This window comes from Aulonocara stuartgranti, assembly GCF_965226115.1.
Source record: "Aulonocara stuartgranti genome assembly, chromosome: 19".
Lineage (NCBI taxonomy): Eukaryota > Metazoa > Chordata > Actinopteri > Cichliformes > Cichlidae > Aulonocara > Aulonocara stuartgranti.
Window position 1 is genome coordinate 23,601,755 of NC_138955.1, and position 18,097 is coordinate 23,619,851.

An 18,097-nucleotide genomic window follows, 5' to 3' on the forward strand; every position below is an offset into this window, starting at 1 on the left:
CAAACATCGTCAGGTCTGCCGTCGTATGTTTACAATGGGACTTCTGTGCACAGCGTCTGCAAATCGGGGCTTTAATCTTTACGCAGGACTGTAAGCTGTCGCATGTGAGGCGTGAGCGGTGTTTGTTTTTAACATAGATCACGGTGGAGAACAGCTGCCGACATAATGTGGATCCGAAGCTCCATAATTGGCCTACCTGGGGTTGAAAGTCTCGATAAATGCACGGCGTTTCGTACACCAGCTTCCGCGAGTGTGACGCTTATTTTGAGCGATGAAAAAAAAAATATATAATTATATTTTTATATCTCAATATCACAATAATCTTCCAATTTAGAACTACAAGTTAAAAAAAGAACTAACATAAATAAAATACACTTCAGCTAAATACTTCTAATTTATTTTCCCAAACCACGCGGAGCCGCACTATACGGACTAAAGAGCCGCATGCAGCTCCGGAGCCGCAGCTTGCCGACCCCTGCCCTATACCTAGCATCCTCTTTTATCAGACCAATCCTCTGCATATCCTCGTTAACTACATCTATGAACCTTTGAGGCCTTCCTCTTTTCCTCCTGCCTTGCAGTTCCATCTTCAACATCCTTCGTCCACTATCCACTATCCGCTCCTTCCTCCAATAACCTTGCTTAACTAACTTTGACTGCAAACTGCTCAACCTGAGCTGTTTTTTTATATATAGGACCAAATCACAACATTAGTCACTTCAAGCCACTTTATACTGAGAGAAAACACCAGCTATCAGAAAACCACTATAAGGCAAGCACTTGGCGACAGTGCGAAGGAAAAACTCCCTCCCTGGTGTATCCATTTATAATTCTGCCCTCCTGGTCACTCCCAACACCTATCCAGTCTTTCTGTCACCACCACAGTCTCCAAACTATACACATGTCCTTTCAATCTTGCTGTGGTCACAAAATACCCCTGACACTTTTCTCCACCCACTGACTCCATCCCGCCTGAACTCTCCTCTTCACCTCTCTTGTACACGGTCAGTTGCTTTGGATGGTTGACTGCAGGTATTTAAACGTATCCTCTATTCATTACAGCTGCTCCTTCCATCTTCACCCCCCCCCCCCCAATTTGCACACATCTATTCTGTGTTCTGAATTTCATTCCTGTGCTTCCACCTGCTCCAGACTAGATGGACACTGACTGTTGCACTAGATGGCTGCCACTCCCATACAACGATGCAGCTGGGAGTCTCTTGTTTAACCGAGATTCTTCTTTAATGCCGTTGTCTGCAGATGGAGGTTCTGTCTCTAATTCTGCAGTCTTTACCTTATAAAATAAAGCACCTTGAGACAGCTGATGTTGTTCTACATAAATAAAAGTGAACTAACACAAATGGGTCCAGTAATACATCAAGTGAGGGTAAGATGCAGCTTAGAAGCTGACTTGCAACCTTGCACTGCAAAGGCTGATATGATCAGAGACAGGCAGTATATAGTTTGATAATATCATCTATGAGGACGGGAGAGAGCAGTTCGGGGAAATAACTTTAAGAAAATCATGTTCCAAGATCAACAGGAAGGAGTGAAAAACAAAATCCAAAACCCAGAAAAGTAGAGGCTAGGAAGACGCAAAAGAGAGGGAGACAGCATATCTGAAGGAGCTTTTAGAGTGACATCAGGAGCTGGGTATCATATGTGAGGAGAGCAGAGCAGATTTTCAATCATGGGTAGGTGAAAAGGAGAGAGGACATAGTTTTTCACTGCAACCTCTGAGTACACACATTGTGCACTCGAGGAGAAAGCACTGAGCGTGAGGCTGCCAAAGAAGAATTGAACATGCAAAAAGCCAACTAAGTGTTCTACAAAAAGATTTATACTCAGCCCTGGACAGCCAGGGACCTAGAGACCCCACCACTACACAGTAGAACTATGTGGTGGAGCTGAAATTGGTTGAATTATAAGTTGCTTTGAAGAACAAAGTCATTCTGAATGAATAGTACACAGTTTTGAATATGTTCAATTCAGAAGAACATTATTCAAGAAAGGTCTCTCAAAAAAATTACAAAGTATTAAGACCTCCACTGACTAATGCTTTCCAAACAGAACCATTTATTTCATCTGGTTAACATTTCTGTATTCTTTTAACAACACTAGCCATCTGTCTGTCAGTCTATAGATAGGAGAAAACACAATTATTGTAATGTCAATTTTTTCCAAATGTGTTCCAACTTCATCTATATGGTTTGTTTTTGATTAAATCTCTAGAAAATGTTTTATACTGGCTAATAAAGCTGAACTCTTAAAAACACATCAAAACCAAACATTGTAAGCACTGTAAATGCAAGCACTACCAATTTGTCCTCAAGTGAAAATAAATATACTGCCTACTTATTGAATCACACAAAAGATAAAAGTTTTGGTAATGACAAAAATATTTATGTGTCACATGCTTTGTCACTTCAACATTCAAAGACCTTTACAGGGTCTGTATAGTAAGATTTTTGCCTTTCTGCAAACAACAAAACACTCAGACACTAAAAATTACTAATGCGTCAGTAAAGCTCCAATTTCAGCAAAATTAACACAGTAAACAATTATCATAAAGGCTAAACTGCCTGGTGCAAACATTAGTGTTAGCTGTTTAACTGTTCCTAATCACTCTATAGCCACAGTAGTCTTCTATAGAGCAGGGCGATATGACCAAAAATATTTATCACGATATACATTTGAAAATTTGCGATAACAATATAACTGACGATATAACTGACACCAGACAAAACACTTTACAACTCCACAACTTTATTAGTGCAAAAAAAAAAACCAAAAAAAAAAAAAACCAAACAAACCCCAAAACAGAACATCACTGTATTTTCACTTAAACAAGCAGCTGTTTTTTTTTTTAGTTTTTTTTTTTTTTTATGTGCATTAAAGTTACATAAAAATTTAACAGGCAAATGCAAAAAAAACCCCAAAACAAAACAAAACACCCCCCAAAAAACTGTAACCCCCAAAACATAAATCAAAAATCCAAACATGAACTCAGTAATGAGTAGCTCCACCGTTATTGTTGATCTGTTCAAAAATTCATTGAGGCATGTTTGATGCAAGTGGCAACATTTCTCCAAGTGGTGAAGACGGTCACATGAAGGCCATCTACTGTCTGAAACCGTTGTCTATTTTTGTAAACTTCCCTTGCCATCTATCCCCAAAGGTACTCAATTGGATTTAGATCAGGGGAACACACAGGGGGGTCCAAACGAGTGTTTCTATGTTATTCTTCTGGAAGAAGTCCATTGTCCTGCGAGCTTTGTGTACTGTAGCGTTGTCCTGTTGAAAAGCCCAGTCATTACCACACTGACGAGGGCCCTCAGTCATGAGGGATGCTCTCTGCAACATCTGGACATAGCCAGCGGACGTTTGACGCCCCTGCACCTCCTGAAGCTCCATTGTTCCACTGAAGGAAAAAGCACCCCAGACCATTATGGTGCCCCCTCCACTGTGGCACGTAGAAAACATCTCAGGTGGGCCCTGCTTGTCAGTAATGTTGGAAACCATCAGGACCATCAAGGTTAAAAACTTTCTCATCAGAGAATAAAACTTTCTTCCACCTTTCAATGTCCCGTGTTTGGTGCTCTCTTGTCCAAACGGTCAGTTCTGTGCTGTTCAAGGAGACGAGGCCTTTGAAGACGTTTTTTGTTGTTAGTCTCAGATGCTGCCCGATGGTTATGGGGCTAAAGTCGGCACCAGTAATGGCCTTAATTTGGGTCGAGGATCGACCAGTTTGATGAATAACCAATTGGATCCTCTGGTTCAGTGCTGGTGAAATATTTTTGAGTCTTTCTCTTGACTTTTCTGTTCCATAACCCTCAGGATCATTTAAGAAATTCCAAATCACTGTCTTATCACTGTCCTACCTCAGCAGTGATGGCGTGCTGCGAGAGACTGATTATGCAATTCAACAACGTGACCACGTTCAAAAAGGGAACCTTTTTTTGCCATCAGAACTTCATGACAGCGTGACTACCTGACTGAAAAAAAAAACCTTGAATCCACATTTTTGCACAGATTTGGCCTTTTAAAGGCACGGGGACCTAAACTTTTGATCAGCTGTCAAACAGCCTGTTTCAGTTCAAGCGGTCTTTTCAATAAATTCCATGTTCAAAATATGTTTTGTCTCACTCCCATTTCTTCTCGTTGCATGTTGAAGCTCTACTTGGAACCTTGTTAACATCCAACCATGCAAAATATGATTTTTTGCCATTTTTCCAAGTGGTCTTAAACTTTTGATCGGGACTGACAATCCCACTGCAAATTACACCTTTACATAAATAACTAAATAAATAACATGGTGCAGAGCCCTACTGCAAGTAAGTTACATTTCCTGTGTCTCTGTATGTCTTGTTATGTTCAAATTTTTTAGATAACTACAGTACTTTCTCTGGCCTCATACAACTCTTACACTCTACAATAGAGTTGGAGACCATTTACTATTTCAAAGGAAAAATATTTTTGAATTACCAAAAGGTATTCTTGGTGCGGTTGGCAGGTTGCCAGCATGACATCTTCAACAAATTGTTTTGATGATCAGACATTAAGTGGTGCAAGATTATGCAAACTGCTAAATGCAAGGATACTTCAGTATCTGGGGCTGTGGACCTTCATGTAAGATAGCGGGCCAAGGCTACATTAGCCATTACTAGCAATGCACACCGGAGAAAATAGTTGGCTGTCAAGTCACATTCTAATGAACAGTGTACTCTTTTTAAGAATGTGGTGAAGGAGAAGAGGTATTTTTAAAACTCACTCAATTTTAAAGAGGTACTAGATGAGGTATTCTGAGTGTATCAAGTCAGTATATAACTTTATAATACCATAACCTAATACATAATAAATCTAGACATAATCACAGTACATGAGACAATACTGACATTATTATCTGACTCCATTATACCTCTTGATTACTCATATTGTCAAAATGATCAGCACAAAAGTAATTAACTAATGAATGCTGGGTAGCCATCAGCGAGACGGAATCAGCCCAATAATAGCCTTCACCCAGGCACTTTGAGCAGCAACAAATCCCTCCCCTCCACCATTAATGTAAGCTGTCCTGGAAACCTGAATGACATAACTGACAAAATTGTAAAATAACAAGTGTAGTGCAACAAGCACAGAGGGAATGTTTCGACTCATTGAATTGAAGAAGGCTGCCTAAGCACACACACACACTTACTAGCACCTTTTTGCTTGCAGCCACAGTCTCCTCTATGCAATGGTCTCTTCTGCTCAAAGGTAAGCGTTTCCTATTGATTTTCACTACATAGACCTTCGCAGTGGCTGAAGTGATTAAACCAGCAAGCCTGTAACCCCTTCACTCATAATATTTATATTAATATTCATACCACTGACCAAATGAAAATATCATCAACAAAGAAAGAAAAGAAAGCTGATACATCACAACCTTATAAAAAAAAAAAAAAAAAAGAAGGTACAAGATACATTTTTCCTTAAATGCTTGAGTATGATTTGGATATTGCAGGCAGCATACAGAGTCTTTTTCATGTGTGAATAAATGCACAGTGACAATTATATGACTATTATTTTCTTATTTTTATATTAAAAACGATTTCCTAGTGATACAGGAGCACATACACACTGCCCTCTGCTGGAAACTGTAGAGGCTGAAAAAACAATAATGATAATGGATAATAATGGAAAAAACATCTACTATTGTCAGTTTTCTAAATATATTTCTATTCTGCAGTGTTTTCTCAGACGCTGTTTGTATTTTAAAATGTTTAAAATCAATTAGAAGGCATACATGTATTTATGTGCAGTATTTGTCTGTAACAAATGAAGTATTGTCTGATCCAGATGCACAAATGTGCAGAGAGGAGAAGCAACACTGAACAGAAGATTGTAGAGGTGCCCTTTAACTCCAAATTTCCCCTACATATTTCCCTCTTCACTGTGATACTCTGTACCCACGCACGCACACACACAGGAAATGTTTTTGTCTTTATATTTCCAAAAGCCCTTATGGGGAAGCAATGCTGACACACACACTTTTTAACTTTGAAGTAAGTGAGGTAAATGGTCAAATCAGCAGCATGGATTGTCCTGCCTCACTTTAAACCGCTCTCTTTAAAAGAAAATCCAACAAATTTATTTGCATATTATAAAAGGGAATAAAATACTAATGCAGTCATGTGAGTCATAATATTCCCTGAACATTACTAGTGGTTGGGTGAGTCATATTTCGCCCTATCCTAAAGCCAAAATGACAAAAGAGTATATGTGCTGAATGTGATATGTGCTTAAAGAATGTGTCAAAGCTATTTTGGGGGGTAGGAATATATAATGGCATCATACTCATGATTCAAGATCCAGTTTGCAAAATTGCTTCATTTTATCAGCTAAACTACAGTCTCCTACTTTGTGCTATTAATATTTTGCAAGACTGCATGTCACAATATCAAAATAGATTAAACCGTCTCATTTTGAAATGAAGCCCTTCCCTTTGCTTGTCCTGAAAGACTTCAGCGAGAGAGAAAAAAGTCACTCTGCAGCAAGCTTTAAAATTCTGTGCACCTACAGAGCACATTAAAACGCTACAATAAACCGCAAAGGGCACCTTGTTGCATTGTGCTCCAAGCAGGAAGACAGCAAAGACGCAGTTAGTGGACAAACACTGGGTGGGATTTCCTTTCCTCTTGGCTGCTGCCTTACATTGTCTGTTTCCATATGCTGGCCAAGGGCCGCAGACATGGACAATAACAAATTGTGTCTGTTTTGAAACTACAGACAGACACACAAAGATATTCAAACAAAATAAATGCTCTCCATCATGTGCGTGCATTCTGACTAGGATTGCAGCCAAGGTAAATCAATTTCTAACACTTATCTTCAACATCGACGGTTCAAATGTTAACCGGGCTGGTGTGCGCCTTAATGTTAACTCTTTAACTATTAGCAATTACCCTGTAGCCACGCGAGTTGTATATTGAAATTACCATTATGAAAAAAAAAAAAAAAAAAAAAAAAAAGGACACGCCTCTTAATTTTGTCAAGAGACATGTAGTATTGAAAATGGCATTGGGTATCAAGCATTTTTATAGGTATCAATATTGAGCATGAAATTCTAACATGGTGACAACCCTGCTCCAAACTTAAACAATCATACTGTACAATACAATAATCATAGTTTTACAACTGTTTATTAATACTCACAATTGTATATTTAAAATCTGTATAGTTTTCAGTGATAATATAATTAGAATATAATTATTTTTTGTGAGCTTATACAAGAACTATGTTTCTGCAATAGCCACATAAAGTTTGTTATACCAATATGTCTGGTAAGACTGTGCTGAATTTGGCAGAAGAGCTAAAAATTTCAGCGGTATAACTGTAAGTCATTTGGTACCAAATTTTTAATTTTTTATTAACCGATCTGTCAACAGATTTCTTTTACTTTTAAAATGTATGAAATGTCCAAAAAAAATAGTAAATAATATCTATACTGTTTCGCCGGAATTCAAACAAATGATTAATTATCAAAATTACTGATATTTTCTGCAATTATACTCATGTTCATCACTATACATGTGATGACCGAATTATATTTCCAAAATCATTAAGTATCAGCTGTAGTTGAGTGTTTAAGTGGTCCAGACTGTTGAAATCCTGTGGAAAGCAGTTTCATCCATGTCCTGTTGTATGTTTGCTTACATTTTAGAAAAATAGATAACTACAGTATATTTACAATCATACTTTTTTTTTTTTTTTTTTTAAATGGACTGTCAATCAGCAGTCCATTTCCAGACATTTCACTTATTACATAATTGTCTAATATATAAAGTAAATATATTACCTTGTTCAACATATGCTCAGCCAATTCCTTGTTGGTAATCTATTGGTGGATATGTATACTGGATGTATATGATTGGTTTCTATGTTTTTCTCTACTAGAAACATTTTTTCCACACAAACGTCTACACTGCAATATGTTTTTCGATGAGCCTAATGAAGGCTACAGCCTGAAATACATTGGTCATGTAATAAAGTGGTTATTCAGAAGCATTGCTAAAGTTTCAACCTCTTAACATACAGAGTAGGGCTGTGCGATATGACCAAAATCTCATATCCCGATATAAGACATCTATTGTCCCGATAACGATATAAATCACATATATATCGTTATATCGAACAGCCCTAATACAGAGATACAAAAGACAGAAATTTTTCTTTTACAGACAAGTTTGGTAGAATAGTGACTGTCAGGTTATACTACAATGTGTCCTTATCACATGATATTTAAGGCTGTATAAGGAGGTTTCAGCTGGCACAGCTGGCCCATGCAATGCCATCAGAAGGTCCCACAGAGAGTGTGGCTCTAATCATGCATGTATTAACAAACCTACAGTGAATGCAACCCACTGAACAAACGCGGTTACCTGCTAAAGCTAAACAATTATGGCTATTCCTTTGACATTACATGTATGTAGTATAAACCATTTAAAAAAAAAAAAAAAAACTAATGAAAACAACAAAGATGAACTGCTAGTTGCTGATCACTATAATTTCTCAGTTACAGGTTTCATAGCCTCCTGATGTCCTTCATGCAGTTACGTATTTGTAGCCTAAACATTTTAAACAAGTCTATATCAATTTAACCCCCACACAATAATGTGCCTAATTAACCTGACAAATAAAGGGCTTCCAAAGGCAGCTGAGGGAGCTGGAAGTTAACCGACTGTCCACACTTGCTGAGGTGATTGATTAATAGCTTCACCAGGAGCTACTTGATTCCAGTGCAGTTCTGCCAGACAGCAGCTAATGAATATCACTTAACAAACAATTAACACTGTTGACCAAATTCCCGTGCGTCCATGAATACACCACTGACCTAATTTGAAGTCAGAATGAAGATTGAGAAAGAGTTTTAGGCCCTCAGATAATAGATAATAGTTCAAATAATGTTTGTTACTTTATATTTTTAGAGAGAAATTATTAAATTTTGCATCCATCCAAGGGCATTAATAGTTACTGACCAATATTCAGTTGTTAATTTTGAAAATATGTTTTTAATGTAGTCCAGAATATTTGCAAAAAGCAAACAGTATTTTACATCTTCCCTAAATCAGACATCTATGTGACAGTGAAGGGAACTAAAATGTAAGAGTAATAAAATTTTGTCATGGTATGCACAGTCTTTAAAGAATTTTGTTAAGAAAAAGGATAAAGGCTTCCTCTTGGCTAATTCAATGAATTAAATACAAAAATAAAGAAAATTTATTACATAGATAAAAACTGCCATAAAGCTGTCCTGCTCCTAGAAGCCTAGAATAACCACAGCTGTTTAAGATTATCAGAAGAGACAAGCAGCCATGAAAGTAAAAGAACTGACAAGGGGGCATGTATAAAGCTGATAATCTTGTTTCAATACAATATTGCGCTGGAAAACCTTGAGTGCTGGGATGAATATCGATGTTACTTTGACACGTACCACCCACGCAAACATTGTGGCAAAACAAGCACACTCCAGCAGCCCCATGAAAATACAACGCCTCTTCCCTGCAGGACAAAGATTCCTGCTCCAAACTCTCCACATCGCAGTCTAATCAAGCAACCACCAAATGCAATGCAACAAGCCTGATGAACAGGGGACCCACCTCACAGCCCAAAGAACCCCCATCAAGGCCCAGTAAAACCAGACACCTTCATACAAGCCCCCAACGATTAAAATTCTTTTAGCAGCACAACAAATATTAGGCAAGGGGTATAGGTAGTATATTCAACCACAAAACACCAATATTCAGTGAACACTACACTTTTTTTCCTCTTAATGTGACCTGTACTGTACTAACAGGGTTATGGGTGTATTCTCGGGAGCAGGTCAACATGTAGAGCATGGTGTTAACAGCATCAGAGAGAGAGGCTCAGATCCCACTGGAAACAAAACAGCATGTATGCACACTCAAGTCTGGGAGGAGCTCAGAGTGAAAGTGCCAGCCGGATAGCATATATATATAAGTGGTAATCCTGATAAAAACAGACCGTTACACAATACGGACAGGATGATGTGGGGGAAAAAAATGATTGTTTGGGAAAATTCAAGGTCAAACCAATGTCTTTTTTTTTTTTTTTTTTTTTAAAATAAGGCTTTGAACTTAGAGGTTTCTCAACTATAAAGCTTCTGTTTTTCAATAGCCAATTAATATTACAAGATAAGGCAAAGGAGGGTTCAAAAGGCTAATTGTGTGTCTTTCTGTGACTTGTTCCATTTACAAGCACCTTGATTTTATGATGTAAGAACTGCTGTACTAAGAGAAGACCTAAAATTCAACATTCTGCAAGCCTACACATAGAAAAACAGTTTTATCTTTCCCCATTTATGTTACTATTATTATTATTATTATTATTATTATTATCATCATCATCATCATCATCATCATCATGGTTAATTTTCACATGGTGATTATTTAACATGATTACTCATTAAAAGTTGCCTTTAGCTGTTATTTTTGTGCTGTCATTAGCTGGCCTAATTGTTGTAGTTTTTAATCTAAAAATGTATTAATAAAAATAAAAAATAAATAAATAAATAAATAAATAAATAAATAAAAAGCAGGGTGACTGGCTTGCAGAGGAAACCCAGCATAACAAACCTGGAGCAAAATGTCATGAACTCAAGCTAGGCGATCAAAACTGTATTCTCTGTCAGTATGTGATGCACTTTGGCTAACTGTTTTGACAGATTGCATGCGTTTCCTCCTTTACACGTAAAAGGCTTGGTACACTTGAAATGAGCACACTCAGCATTTGCTGCAGTTAAGCGTAATCACTCTTAAACAGCCCTCATGCAAACTCTCAAAGAGAGAGATCTCTCTAGCAAACAGGAAACAGATTATGCATCACTGACAAATTTGCAAATCAGAAACAAAAAATGTGCAAAGATGTGCAAGATTACATTCATGACAGTAATAAATATGAATTGTATACTGTAATTTCTCCAGTGTCAGGTCTACAACCAGAAATCTTTTTAATACTCCATGATGAGAGGGTCAAAGACAAAGCCACTGGATGCAGAGATCTACCAATCAAACTTTATTATAGCTCTGACTGACCGATTCACACCACTTTTAAATTAATAGGATTTATTTCTCTGTCTGAGAAAGGATTCCTACTTAAACAACCCTTATTTCTACCAGCATCTTTCCGGTTGCAGAAATAAATTGCTTTCTTTTTCTCGGCCCAAAAAGTTGATTCTGTCTATCTGGTCTAGTGTTTTCAGTGGAAGAAATGTCTCCAGTCTCAGCTGACTGCAGGTTCCCCAACTTTATAAACAGTATATTTGCATAATGAATGAAACTAGCAACACTGACAAACAATGGGCTGTGAGGTCCGTTTCTGGATTATTTATATGCAAATTATCATTACTATGAGTACCAGTTACACAGAGTTGGGGAACGGCTGCAATCACAGCATTGTAAGATGTATCCTTAGGCCCCTTACTCGATTTAGGGATGGCCTCTTTGACTCCCCGCTCGAACCAGCGGGGCTGAGAATGGTCCTTTTTTTGAGTTTGGGGTCATCCTGCAACCTCTTACGAACGACCTCAACTGATTCAGTGGCTGGAACACAAGTGAAGAGAGATGAAACAATGGTTTTGTATGATGTTACATCTGCCTCCATAATGACATCTCTCACCTTCTCAACAAAATCCAAAGTGTTCTGGATGTGGTGTTTAGAGCTGCCTACCAACAGGTTGAGGATCGTAGCCAGAAACCTTGAGATGTTATAGGTGACCAAGTTGATCATGCAGATTTAGGTATACAGATTTGTCTTAAAGGTACACCCTGTTTATGTATTTTCGATCATCATCAGTGGTAGTTGATCAATGGTCAAGAAAACTTCTATATTAGTGATCAAGAAACTGACCTCACAGTATATTGTTCATCAGTGGTGCTAGTTTCAGTCATTATGTAAGTCTATAGTTCATTAGGTTGGGGAAACATTGAGTTACCAAATTAATCTGTCCCATAGATTAGCCCATTTCCACTGATACCCAATCCAACTTTCTGAGTCAGGATCAAACCGATATACAAACCAGTCAGATAGATGTATCCCTACATAGATAACAAAGGAACTACTCGAGAGACCACAATGTACCTAGGTAATGCTTGGACTGAGTACAAGAAACCTACAACTTAACACTGCATAGATAGAGTGCTTGCTACTATTCAAGGGTAACAGGACGCTGATAGCCATCACCAGGAACACAATGCGGCTGTGAAGGCAAAGTCCACGGCCACTGCAGAAGCCACATCAAGGGAGGCATTATCTGTACTAACAGAGTGCATTGTCCACAATGCTGTTCATGGTTCACAGTCATCATTGTTCAATCTCAAAAGGTAAGTGACCATCAACCACCTCATATACAAGATGGAATAATTTATGAAACTCTACTGATAAAAATGAAAAACAACACTGATTTAAACTAATTTCCTTGAAACCCTTTTCTGATCACATGCATGTTTATCTGCAATGCTTAAGTTTCTCCACTATATCAAAATGACAACAATTTAACTCAAATTTAATTGTGAAAAAGAGGACAAGGTCACAAAGTAGCATAGCAACAAAGAGAGGAAGCATGGTACAGTCATACTGTCAGTTTCCCCTGACAGTATGACTGAGGTTCACGCAGACAACCCTGTGGATCTCTTCAGCCACAACAAGGATGCTCTGGGTTATATCCAAGTCTGAAGCATCACATGTGGACTTGAACAGGGCAGACTCTTCCACTGAAAGCTGCTACCCATGCACAAGTTTAAGAGGTATTACAACAGAGCAATATCAGCTGGGAGTGGTGCACAAGTACATGAGAAAATGACAAATGTGAAAATCAGCCAAATTTGAAGCAGGTTAGGTCGATTTTTAATTCATGATGTCTCACCTAGTACAATTATGATGTCAGGCTGTATGCCAGGAGTGAACAAGACATCCACTCATTGATCCATTTCACCAGGATCAATGGCTAGAAGATTGGAATGTCATTCAAACTGGATATATCCAGTGGATGGTGGCAAAGAGAGGGAAGATGTTAAGAGCTCCAAACAGACAAGCTGCCACTGGCCAACCACACATACTGATGGTTGGAAAAGAGCAGAAGACTAGATGGAGAGTCTTCTTGTCATGCACAGAGGAGCATGACAAGGTTGCAATAACAGTGGACACATCACAATTTAAGATCAAAGTTGTTATAAAAGCTAGCCAACTCCAACTACATCTGAGAACCCTGTCTGAAAAAACACAGCCTTAGGAACATCTAAAGTGTGTAAAATCCTCAAACTCCCTTAAGATCAGATGCTCTGCTGGAGGATCAGAGCTTGAGAAAAAACATAATACCTCTCACATGGTGTTATAATTTTAAAAAGGTCACAAAATCAGTGAATGACTCTAAAATGTACTTAAATCATCTTATCAGTGTGCCTCACCATTGAACTTGCTTAAAATCTTAATGATGTAGAAGGTAAGGCCGATTCTGCTGTTCTATATTCTTGAAGACTGAATGAAATAAATATCAGTGTTTATGGTTGCAGATATTAGACGCCATATTTCGCTTTTGTTAGACTTAAAGCTGCTTCTTTGCATGTGTTTTGGCGCCAATGACAGTACTTGCCTTGCTTGTGTGTTCAGCATGTACTCCATCCATTTATAATGAGTTCTGCTGAGAACTGAGGAAGCCAATTGTATTATTTACACATATAATAATTCCCTCCCAGCCTAAACCATGTCTTACAATGACAGTACAGGTAGTTGTTATGACTCATTTAATTAAAACAATTATTATTGTTGTTAATCATACACACCTGTCAGGACTGAAGCCAAAACATATTACTGAGTGTGTTTAAGATGAAGACTTGTACCACACTCTTTAAGTTCGCCATCCGCGTGCCTTGTTTTTAACTCCGGTGCATAACAAGTGACTAAAATAAGAAATACAGTCCTTATATAAGGTGAACTGTCACCTGTGAGGGAAAACATTAGCAAAAAAGTTTTATATTTCCACATCTTACCTTTAGTAAAACGATTCACTGACGCCGCCCTCACCTTTCCATCGTCCTTAACAGTTTTCATAATGTTCCCGGTCTCCAGAAAATGTCGAGAATATATTCTTTTCTTCTTCCTCCTCTTTTTAAAATAAAGAAACCGAGCAATAACGAAAGGTTTGACTTTGTTTTCTCCGGTCGCTACATTTAAAGAACTAGAGAAAGTGTCATCAATTAATTAACGGTGGTCGTCAGGTGCTGATGACCGCACGCGCCCGCCGAGTGCCTGAACACCAGCCCCGCCCACCGCTCGCGCTGCGCTGCGGACTGTCACATAACAGTATCCAGAGCGGGAAAAAGCTGACTGGCTACAGTGTTCCAATTTACTGAAACCAGTCATTGAATGCGACACCTGCTGCCCCCTGATACAGCGCGGATTTTAGATTTTATACTGTGTTTCGATTACACAGCAGAAAAATGACAACTGCATAATGTAAAACCTCTTATCATTTTTACTGATTGACAGTTTTGTTTGTTTTTTACTAAATTATAAATAGAAATTAAGGAGCGGGAGGGGGGCTTACTGAATATTATTAGCATTTTTGTATCACAGTCTAATTATGTATTATTTTATATTTAAAAATAGCAAGCCAGAGAGCAGAAATACAGAAAACTTCCTCGAAAATCATCTACCTTGTAAAAGAGTAGGTAATGATTACTTACTTACTGACTCTTATTACTCTTACTAAATAGTTAAATTTTATTTATATAGCACCAAAGCACAACAACAGTCTCCCCCTGGTGGTTTATACTGTAAAGTAGAGACCTTACAGAGAGAAAGCCCCCAAAAAACAACAATCCACATACCATCTAGGTCAGGGGTGCCCAATCCCGGTCCTCGAGAGCTACCGTCCTGCAGCTTTTAGATGCATCCCTACTCCAACACAGCTGAATCAAATGGTTTGATTACCTCTTCAGCATGCCATCGTGTTTGGCAAAGGCCTGATAACAAGCCATTCATTTGATTCAGCTGTGTTGGAGTAGGGATGCATCTAAAAGCTGCAGGATAGTAGCTCTCGAGGACTGGGATTGGGCAGCCCTGATCTAGGTCATGCTTCTGGTAGCATTTGCATGCATGGGTTTCTGTCTGTGTGGTCTGTGTTATTAACATATAGAAACTACGTTTAAAATATGTCACATTTGACCTATGACTTTCAAAGTAATCAAAGTAATGTTGATTTCAAGGTCAAAGTAATATTAAGGTTATATAGAGTTCCTTACGTGACCTTGGTAATCTGACCTCTACTTGAAGGTCAAATAATCCATGTCCAGGTATTTACAAATCAGTACCTCTGATCCATTATCTGCTTCAACATAATGTTTGTGTAATCAAAGTAAACATCTGCCACGCTGCCCTAATCGGATTTTTACTGCCCTAGAAAATTATTAAAGTAGGCTTAAAAAGAACAAAGAAACAAAATGATTATATAGAAAATACAGTATTATTCCCTTGAAAGTAAATAACGCCCAGAGAGTGAGCTGCCTTGGCAGAGGTTTATGCTCTGTGAGTGCTTCTTGTTCGGTGCTGTTATACGCTGGACTTTGGTTAATTGTATAACCCACAGAACTGATTTGCCCCCAGTATTTGTATCAGCAGTTTACCATAGCTTCTATGGTATTATCACAGAAGGGCTTATTGCCCATTGATGTTTTTTGGATTTTTTTCAAACTAGACATTGTTACAACAAAATTGGAATACATAACTGACTCATTATTAATATTATTTTTTAGAAGCCAGCTGTCCAGATTATGTGGTTTTTACACCACATTTACCAGCTGTTAAAATGCAGAATTGCTATCAGCTGAGTACTCTGAGTTCTTAGCTGCAGCTGGTAAGTTATATTGCTCTGCAAAGTTTTTTAATTATTTCCTGTCAATACCCCTCAGGTAGATGTGCTATATAAAGCAGTTATTAGAACACATTCACAAAGGTGAACATAACAGAGACCTTTTGTGATCAAGCGTTTGTTTGAACATCATAATAAACCATTTCTTGGGTTTGCAATAGAAACTAAAGCCCTAAGTTAGAAATAGTTTTTGTCATATTGGACTTAGGTTGTCACTCTGGCTGTCGCATCACCACAGCCTTGCCACAAATATGACTAAATCTGTCTTTTAGAGTCTAAAAATAGCATAAAAGAGAGGTCTCTTGTCCACGTGGGATTTAAAGCAACTGATTTTTGTCTTCACCTCCTGCGGGGTGCAACACTCTCACTCATTCTTGATCTTCTGAAACAGAACACGTGTCGAAAGCTACATGTGGAATAACTAAAAAGACAACTGAGCACCGAGTTAGTTATAGAATTGATTATTGAGGGCTTCCGCAGTTTCTTAGATCACGTAACAGCAAAGGCTAACATTTGTTTGATATGTTTGAAGAATACAAACCCAGTCAGTCCCTTAGATCTCATCGTAACAGCTTTTTTTTGCCTGCGGTCATAACCGAGCTGCACACACACCCACGACCCCCCAGTGCGGTACCACAACTTTCAAGTCAAATTTGTGTTCTTTTTAATTCCCCTGCTTTTGTGTTATTTGATCCACTACATTTCTTATGGCGTTTATTTCTCCATGTATGTGTGTGGGGTTTTTTTTGGTTATAATTTCAAATTTCAGTATTATCACAGAGACCATTTGGGGCTTTCAAAGTTCTGTGTAGTGGAAACTATCATTGATCTCGAGACAGTACCTATGGGGAGGGCTGTATCAGCCGGAATAAAGTTTTAGATGTTAATTAATGCCCATTTGGACTGAAAGCACACAGTTTATTACACTGCAGAAGAATCACACACAAACCTCCTGCACCCAAAAGCGAGTGGGATACATCTCTTCTTTTTCAGCCTGTGGTTATTTCCTTCATTTCTCTGCTGCATCAAACATCTCTCCCACCAGTGCGTCTCACCTCTCTGTGAGGTGGAGAGAAACCCCCACAGCACCCAATCCCGCTCCTCCACTCTCCCTAATAAGCCAGGAAGAGATTCCTTGGCAGACAGCTGTTCCAGATGGCATTATTACTCTGCACTTTCCCAGTCATCTGGCCCGGGATCCAGCACTGGCAGAGGTGGCGGTCCCTTTGCTCTGCCTGCGCATCAATATCAACACCAACATATGGCAGTGTTATATAACACTGTATCTGCTGGGTGATATGTTTCTGTGATAATCCAACAAGTTCTCTTTCTTTCTTTCTTTTTATTTCTGTGGCGGGTTCAATCGTCGTTCAAGGACCACTTCCCTTTTCTGCAGTGTTTATGTACACAGACGAAACGCACTGAAGATGACAGAGTGTTGTGTTGAAAGTAAAAGGTGAGAAAACCTCGATGCTCTCAGCTCCCTTGGCATGAAAACAGCCTGAAGCCTATACTTGAAAAGCACAAAATTGGTTTAGCTTAAAAGTTCAAAGCGTCCATGATGTATATACCAGATGATACGCGGACTGCGCTTTTATTAAAACGCATGGCAGTCTGACTCTTGCTGCTGCATCCTTTTCTTTAGTTCAATTTACCCCTTCACTCAGCTTTATCTCCACCATGTTTTTGATAGCGTTGGGGTGTCTGCGTGCCACTGAACATGATAGCTCAAAAAGTTTTGAATGTGTTCTCATAAAACTTTGTAGGGGTGTAGAGTAGGGTCATGTTAACAACCCATTAACATTTGGCTTACATCTACCAAGGTCAACTTAGTGATTAATAGGTCAAAAATATACAAAAACCTTTAGAACATTGAAACTATAATTCTTACAAGTGTGGTGAGTATTGTCAACATATAGAGAGCATCATATAAAGAGGCAAAATATGTCACATTTGACCTTTGTGTAAGAGTCAATAGGTTGATCTGAAGGTCAAAGTGACAATCCTATATATTTAAAAATAAATTTTTATATTTCTTACTGCCATTGTTTGTTTTTAAAACATAATGGGAAATAGGGATATTGTTCCAAACTGGGATGCTAAAGAGCACAGTACTTTGGACCTCTGGTCTCAAGGTCAATTAGACTCAAATTGTCATAGAAAGTCTTT

The 18,097-nt window shown here is 38.3% G+C and overlaps 1 protein-coding gene across 10 annotated transcripts in view; it reads right to left on the reverse strand.

Annotated features, from left to right (window-relative positions):
- Positions 1-14,998, reverse strand: part of slc4a11 (solute carrier family 4 member 11) — a 104,140-nt gene extending 89,142 nt beyond the window's left edge. For 2 of the 10 annotated variants that reach the window (XM_082516513.1, XM_082516515.1), the window contains exon 1: positions 14,889-14,998. Coding sequence is in view for 3 of the 10 variants with exons in the window: in XM_082516503.1 (XP_082372629.1) it covers positions 14,049-14,109 (61 nt within the window). In the remaining 7 variants the exon portion in view is untranslated. Of the gene's footprint in view, positions 1-13,841; positions 13,959-14,048; positions 14,365-14,888 lie in introns of those variants that run through there. The other 8 variants (XM_082516503.1, XM_082516512.1, XM_082516507.1 and 5 more) reach the window with 7 other exon arrangements.
- Between the last annotated feature and the right edge of the window lie 3,099 nt (positions 14,999-18,097).